The sequence below is a fragment of the Puma concolor genome, chromosome D1, assembly GCF_028749965.1.
Source record: "Puma concolor isolate L17-30 chromosome D1, mPumCon1.1.hap2, whole genome shotgun sequence".
Taxonomy (NCBI): domain Eukaryota; kingdom Metazoa; phylum Chordata; class Mammalia; order Carnivora; family Felidae; genus Puma; species Puma concolor.
In genome coordinates this window covers 55,235,791-55,243,917 of record NC_141676.1, presented here as the reverse complement: position 1 = coordinate 55,243,917, position 8,127 = coordinate 55,235,791, and the positions used below count along the sequence as shown (strand labels likewise).

Genomic DNA, 8,127 nt, shown 5'->3' with positions numbered 1-8,127 from the left:
TCAGCTGTGTTTCTGACACAGCTTCCCTAAAACCATATTTCTTATCTGTTGGCTCTTCACACAGTATACAATGGGATTCATCAATGGAGGTAGCAACAGGAAAACATCAGCCATGAAGATCCTAACTATTGGGGAGCTGTGTTTGGCAAACCGGTAGATAACAGTTAGAGAAAATGGGAACATAGAAGATGAGCACAGCACAGATGTGGGACACGCAGGTGTTGAGGACCTTGAGCCTTTGTTTCTGTGATGCTATGCTCAATACTGCTTTCAGTATCATCATATAGGACATGAAAATAAATCCTAAGTCTAGGGTGCCTGTGAGAGCCACAAATAAGCCATAGATGACATTGACCTTGTTGTCAGAGCAGGCCAGCTTCATGACATCCTGATGGAGGCAATAGGAATGGGAAAGGAGGGTCTTCTTACAGTATCTTAGATGTTTTAGGGTCAAAGGGAAAGGGAGGATCAACAGAACATTTTTGAAAGAAAAAGCAAGCCCAATTTTGGTGACTCTGGCACTGGTCAGGATGGAAGTGTATCTCAGAGGGTTGCAGATGGCAATAAATCGATCAAAGGACATGATGAGAAGAACTGATGACTCCATAGCTGAGAATCCATGAATAAAAAATTCTTGGGCAAAGCAGGCATTAGGGGAAATTCCTGGAGCATTGAACAAGAATATCCTTAGCATGGTAGGGAGAGATGAGAGGGACAGTCCTAGGTCAGAGAGAGCCAACATGGAGAGAAAATAGTACATGGGTTCGTGCAGAGATGGTTCTGTTTTTATGAAAAACAGAATGGTACAGTTCCCCAGGATGGCAATGAGGTACATGAGGCAAATAGGTATGGAGACCCAAATGTGGGCATGCTCCATCCCTGGGATCCCAATCAGGAAGAAGGTAGAAATTTCAGTTTCAGAGCTGTTGACGGTGAACATGACAGGTGAATGAGGGAAACAAGATGAGAAGCTTGGGAGAGGCTTCCTGAAGTGCTGCAAATAGACTGGCTCAGATGCCTGACTCTACCATTTTGGAATCATTGAGGTATTGTGAATCCAAGGGATATGCACATAATTCTTAGGTATAAACCTAAATGGAGAAACCTAGGAAGAGAAGTATTCATCAATGTCCATTAAAAACAAAAACTGAGAGAGAAGGAAAACAAATTTATATCAAAATTGAACATTACAACAGAGATTATAATAGGTATAAGTTCTATACAAGAGCTGATTGGTCAACTAAGATAATTATATTCCAACTGGAGAACTTGAAACTTTCACTTTTTAATGTAAATATTATACTTTACATACTGTTAAAATTTCAATTAATGTACATAAAATTCAGAGATAGGGGCGCCTGGGTGGCGCAGTCGGTTAAAGCGTCCGACTTCAGCCAGGTCACGATCTCGCGGTCCATGAGTTCGAGCGCCGCGTCAGGCTCTGGGCTGATGGCTCAGAGCCTGGAGCTTGTTTCCGATTCTGTGTCTCCCTCTCTCTCTGCCCCTCCCCCGTTCATGCTCTCTCTCTGTCCCAAAAATAAATAAACGTTGAAAAAAAAATTAAAAAAAAAATTGAGATAAAATAACATATTTTTATACAATGTCTTCTAACGTAGACATAGGTTTTTTTCCTTTCTTCTAATTTCCTTTTATGTCTTTCAGAAACATTTGGTAATTTTCTCCACAAAGATCTTACGTCTTTTGTAAAAAAAGTTTTTAGAGTCCTTATGCAATTATTTATAAGAATATTTATAAGATCATTTATTCTCTATTACTTTTCTATTTTTCATAATGATTACTGGTCACATAGAGGAACACTGCAGATTTTTGGCGTAGAAGCCTGTTATAAGCCTGTCTATGCTGGCCATTCTCTTTTTGTCTCCTCCTTCCTACCATAGAGTCCTGAGTGTCTCCTCATCTTCTTTTTGCACCTTTGGCCATATATACACGTCTGTAAAGAGATCCTTCAGTAAACCCTCTTCAATTGACTTCCTCATATGTCTCTGTGTCTTGCTGGTACATGGTCTTTCATTCCTTTTAGTTAAGATTTTCTTCACCTCCTCTAGTCTTTAAGCTGTTATCTGCGGTGCAAGATGGGGATTGGCAATTAACTTATTTTGCTTGTAATTTAGTATTCTTAACCTGAAAAGCCATGTATTTTTTCAGCATTGAATATCTTCTGCCATTATAATTTTCAACATTGCCTACTAAAATATGTTTAGTTGGAACTTGTTGAAACTTCCCAATCTAACTTCCTATTTAGATTGCTTCATATCTTCAAACTGTTCATTTGTTTTTGTTGCATTTTGGTTAATTCTTTAGTACCACTTCTTATTTACTAATTCTGTTTTCATTTGTTACTGGTCCCAAATGTATCCCAACTATTGAGTTTTATTTCAATTACTCTATTTTCTTTTATAATTCATATTTATATTTTCAATTTATATCTACCTACCCCCATAATTTTTCATTCATTTTATTGTTATTATGCCACCTTCAAGTTTTGAGGATCTTAAGAATGGCTGCTTCAAAATTCATTTTAAATTGCTTTAGTTTTTCTTTTCTCATCAGTGAATGCTATTATTGAAATTTTAGAGTTTCTTTTTCAGTGTTAGTCTTCATACATGTTTCAGAATTTTACTTGTAAGCGCACCTTCAGTGAAAATTTCCTTGTTTGTTTGATGATTTATTTTGTTCATGCCCCATGTTTAGATGTGGCAGTTGACTCTTCCTCACTTACTTAAGGTTGTCAACTGTACTAAGTCTTTTTATAACGGTTAAAGGATACTGTTTCAAATGAGAGTTGAGGATGGTTTTGCCCTTCCCATCTCCCACCCTCAACTATCTCAAGACCTGGCTTGTTATGGGGAATAGATCTGAGCTGTGACAACACCTATTTCTACTCTCCATGTGGATTAACAGCTTCATGTACCAAGTAGGGTAACTTAGACTGGTCCCTTGTCAAATATAGAGCACTGTCATGCTGAGTCCCATGCACATGCTGAGCTGCCAACCACCAATATGCCTCTAGACCAGGAGCCACATTGGTTTCTGGATTCAACTTCAACACATAATTATGTATTTTTACATGGCATCTCATCTCTCTTTCTCTCTCTCTCTATCATCTATCATCATCCATCTATCATTTAACATCTATCAATTATCATGTATTTTCTATCTATTTGTCTATCTAAGGAGCATGGCAATATCTCTTTATTATTTTTATCTTTTATTTATTATTACTACGTGTGTAGAGTAAAATGGAAATTGACATACCAAATTTAGCTCACTATACCATATTAATAAAATTCTCCATCAAAACTTCAATACAATTTAAAAAATATAACCTGTTAATGTTCAAGAAAAATAGTTTTGAGAATTGTTGGATCAAATGCTATTTGTAAAATAATGAGTTAATGTATTAATTTATTCAATGATACACTAGAGCTAATTGCAGGCTTCATCATCAATTTTTGTCATGAGGAATTTGATAATGTCTCTCAGATCTGAACTATTTAGGCCATTTCTTAGTACTTCCATTCTTATTTTTACATACATCTTCAACCATTTTGTCACAATGATTCTGTTGTCATGATGGAAAATACTTAAAAGCTCATGTTCCCTTTTTTCTTAACTATTTTTTTTCCCTGGAATTCATCTCTCCTATAATCTCAAATGCCAAGCATTGTAATCCACCTTCAGTTTTCTCTAGGCTATTGTTGCTTCTTGATCTTTCACTGCCTTCTGAATGAGTTTTCTGGACGAACCCCACCTCCAACTTCCTGTTTTATTTTCCTCTGCCCAAATTACTTCCACTTCTGGGTTGTCTATAAACATTTTAGTGACATTTATTCCCCTTAAGAATGAGATGTCTAGGAGACAGACAATTAGAAAGAAATGCCTAGGAAGTTTTGCATTATATAATACATTATTTGCATTTTTTAATAAAGTAAAAAACCTGTCAGGTGTTTGGATATTGTTCACTTTAGAGTTTGGCAAACTCTCATACAAATTCATAGTAAAGTAATGAATAAACTGTACTTTCAATGACTAGTTTGTGATAGCTGTCTGCCTAGACACTAAACCAGTTGTGTCAAATCACACAACAACCAATGAAGGGCTATCCGTTAGACCTAGTGTCTTCAGATTCCCCAAACTTGCTTCTGATGTTAATCTGGAAGGAGTAAGATTAATGTTTAATGAAAACTGAAGTTTTATTTTAACAAGGATTGTGTAAGGGGTTTGCTTGTTTGGTTTATGTAACCACACGGAGTTATTGGATCATTCCCTTTAGGACAGATAGCATCAAAGCATGTTTACTGTCAGATTTGTTGAGCTAAGTGAGACGTTTGAGAAATGTTGCTTTGCTGCCCAGGGTCCCTCTTCTGCCTAGCTTGTCTTTGAACTCACCTACTTCCATCTTTACTTCAGCACCCTTCCTGCCAATGTCTCCATCCCTGCTGCAGGCAGTTCTTCCTGGGCTGTAGAGGGGACTCTGCTCTTTCAATTTTCTCTTAGATATTATCTAGCAAACTTTCTCCCATACTTCATAGGTTGTCAATAACTTAGCACTGGTTTTGCACAGTAATCATGTAATAATTTTGAATCTTTTAATCAATTTAAGCATTTTGAGATCTGAGTTATTAATTTTTCCATACCAAATCCCATTAATAACTTCGTGTTTATAAGTTCTCTTAATGTAATAAAAACTTGTTTACTGATAAATCAAAAAAATGGAGTAATAACATTTTCAACAAGCACATTATTTATTCTTCACTATCAACCTCTACTTCTCCTAAATTTATATATATATATATATATATATATATATATATATATATATATATATACACACATCTTTAGAAAGTGCTATATGTCTCTGGAAGAGCCATTTTATTTGCTTTGAAGTGTGACATTTTTAAAGAGTCTACAAGAAAGTAAAACACTGCACAGAAAAATTTCTAGTATGTTGTTTTCATCTCAGAAGGGCCTACCCAACCCTATTCTGTACTTTGTAAAAACATAAAAAATGCAGTGTAAGTTAATAGATACAGAATGTCTTTAAAGGATGGATTTAGAATAAAGTTTACTGTTTATATGGAAGTTTTAAATAAGGTTGTTTATCATGTTCTTTAAGTTAAAGGTAGAGTGATTTTCAATGAAGTCATTGGGACTGCTTCAGATGTTGACTATATCCTGATATTGAAGCAGGCATTGAACAGTGAAATCATGATAGCTTACCAGGGATAAGAGATGCATCTTGTGGTTACTGACTGATAAGATCATGAGGGTTTTCAGGTACTTACCAAGGTGTTGGCCACTGCATTTATATTCTTTAAGTTCAAAAAAGAGATGAACACAGGATGAAGTCATCCAAATCCCATTTGATAGACACAACAAGGGTTGATCATGACAGTTTGATTCTAGTCCTTCTACCTGGATGCCCTTTTAGCATAACAAAGGCCTCTGGGGATGAAAACTCTGGAAATTATCCAGAAGGGTTAAAAAGCCCCCAGACAAGTCCTTAAATGAATTAGTTCAAGGAACATTCAACTGAATTCCCATTATGCATATGAATTAGCCATTTATGTTTAAGGCCCTAAGAGGCCTCTCCTGTTGCTCCAAGCAGAATTGATTCCTATGTCACCTGCAATTTTAGAGACTCTGTAAGTGGCTTTTCTGGAAGAGTGTCACATTTTGTTTTCCAAGGTCATTATGTTTGTGCCTGTAACTGAGTGTTCAGATTCAGTTTTGCTACTGCTGGTAAATGCACTTTGTACCTTATAAAATAAATATTAGTCTTCTTTTCTCATTCAAGAGCATTTGAATTTATTTTTAGAAGCCAGTCAAGTATGCTCTTTAAAAAAAAAATTAGTTATTAGTTTGTGGGTGTGCTTTCTATATTAAAGAATATAGCCTTCTATTTTGATGTGCTTGCAAATAATTTTTCCTCTTATGTCACTTGCATTTGTCTTTGTTAGTGATGGTATCATAGGCTGAGTTCTCTTTGAATCAAATACTGAGGTGAATATTTGTACGCAGAGTTTATTGGTTGAGTGCTCTCAGGTTAAAGACTTATGGGGAAAGAATGAAGTAGTGGAGAGAACTTTGAATTCCATGCAATGGTAACAAAGACTACACTGCCTTGGCAATCACTACCTCTAATCCTGCCGAGTCCACATATGTGAGGACAGAAACACAACATCCCCTGTGATCTATTTTGGGGTGGGGAGGGGGAGGATGTCGCAGTACATATAAAGGCCTTTGATTCAATGTATATATTGAATATATGAGAAAATCTCCAGCAAAAACAAAATATGAGGATGGAAAACATTAAAAAAAACAAAAAATCTAATCTACGAGTTCGTATGTCATCATTTTAATGGGAGGTCCTGGAATAAGGGTTACCTAATTATGGATTTTTAAAAATCCATATTAAATATATTGTGAAATTTCAAAGGAATAATGATAAAGATAGAATGATAAATGATATTAGAGAAAAACAAACATCTAAAAATAATATGTTTGACTACAAAGCAAATATAATTAGATGTGGGTAAGATATTGCAATAGCTAGACAAGAGTTTAGAAGACAAAGGGGTTAATGTTTTCTAAATACTTAGGTGTAATTAATTTAACCTAAGAAGTTACTTGAGGATGGTTTCCAGTAAACTAAGTGAATTGATAGACGAATACATGAACCCTAATAAGCAATGCAAAACCATAAGGTAATTAAAGTAAGTCCCAGGAGGTCATTTGTGCCGCGAGCTAGAAAGCTTCAAGTCTAGTTTGGAGAAAGACTAGGAAGAGCTCTAATAGGGCAATATCTAGAGGAATAAGTGGATATCTAAGATTTGTATTGTACTTAAAAATTTTAAACAATGTAGGGTGATTAAGGGAAGATAATTCAAAGAGAAGAGAAAATTAATTTAAAAACTGAAGAACATTTAAGTAGTTATGCAAATAAAATGGGTATGCAATAATTATGTACTATGTATATGTCCATAGTCATAAAATTAAGACTATTATTTGTATATTTTCAATTTAAAAAAAATTTTAAAACTTTTATTCATTTTTGAGAGACAGAGAGAGAGAGAGCATGAGTGGGGCATGGGCAGAGAGACAGGGAGACACAGAATCCGAAGCAGGCTCCAGGTTCTGAGCTGTCAGCACAGAGCCCTACATGGGGCTGAAACTCCTGGATCAGACCGCGAGATCATGGCCAGAGCTGAAGTTGGATGCTTAACGGACTGAGCCACCCAAGCGCCCCAGTATATCCTCAACTTTAAGGAAAAAGTATGAGAAGTTTCTCTGTGGTAACAACTTGTAAGTAAAAATATAGTCAGTCAAAGGAAATTTCATGGACACAAATACACTAATTTTACTAGGCCAGGAGTTAATATACATACTTATATTTCTTTGAATAACAAATACAACTATAAACATATTGTTCAACTGTTTAAAATAGTCCATAAAGAATTCAAAGTAATGATACAAACATAAGAACAGGGATTTCTGTTTTCTGGTTCCACATGTAAGGGGCTTGGAAACTGCTTCTCCACCCTAACAAATAAAAACAGAAGTGACTGAAAAATCAACAGCTCTTGTAGAAGCACTAAGAGAGTTGAGAATGCAGGATAAACCCCTGTGACCAAATTGGAAAGACAGAAAAGTGCACAGAAGGAGTCACAGTTTACTGGAGCAGAGACTCATTAGCAGAAATCAACTTGGGAATCAGTGCTGTGTTAGGAAAACCTGAAATGATAAAGATTATAATATAAATTAGTGAAATGGAGAATAGAAAAATAATTTAAAAATTGATAAAATAAGGAATTGCTTTTTTGAAAATATAAACAGAATTCATAAACCCTTAGCTAAAGAACAAAAGAAGTTTAAAATCAAATTAGTGTCATCAAGCAAGGTAAATATCAAAAAAACTACACATAGGCATATTATTTTCAAACTACAAAAATCAAAAATAAAGAAAAAAATCCTAAAGCACTCAAAGGAACAAAATAACTTACCTATATGGGAACAAAGATAAGAATTACATGTGACTTCTCAGAAACCATCTGCTAAATTTGGGCTTAGGGTTTTTTTGTTTTGTTTTGTTTTGTTTTGTTTTTC

The 8,127-nt window shown here is 35.2% G+C and overlaps 1 protein-coding gene across 1 annotated transcript; it reads right to left on the bottom strand.

The window, feature by feature from the left end:
• LOC112865366 (olfactory receptor 51A4-like) lies at window positions 1–940 on the bottom strand. The gene is given in 2 exon segments (XM_025928438.1): window positions 1–172; window positions 174–940. Coding segments are annotated over 2 exon segments (939 nt in total).
• Between the last annotated feature and the right edge of the window lie 7,187 nt (window positions 941–8,127).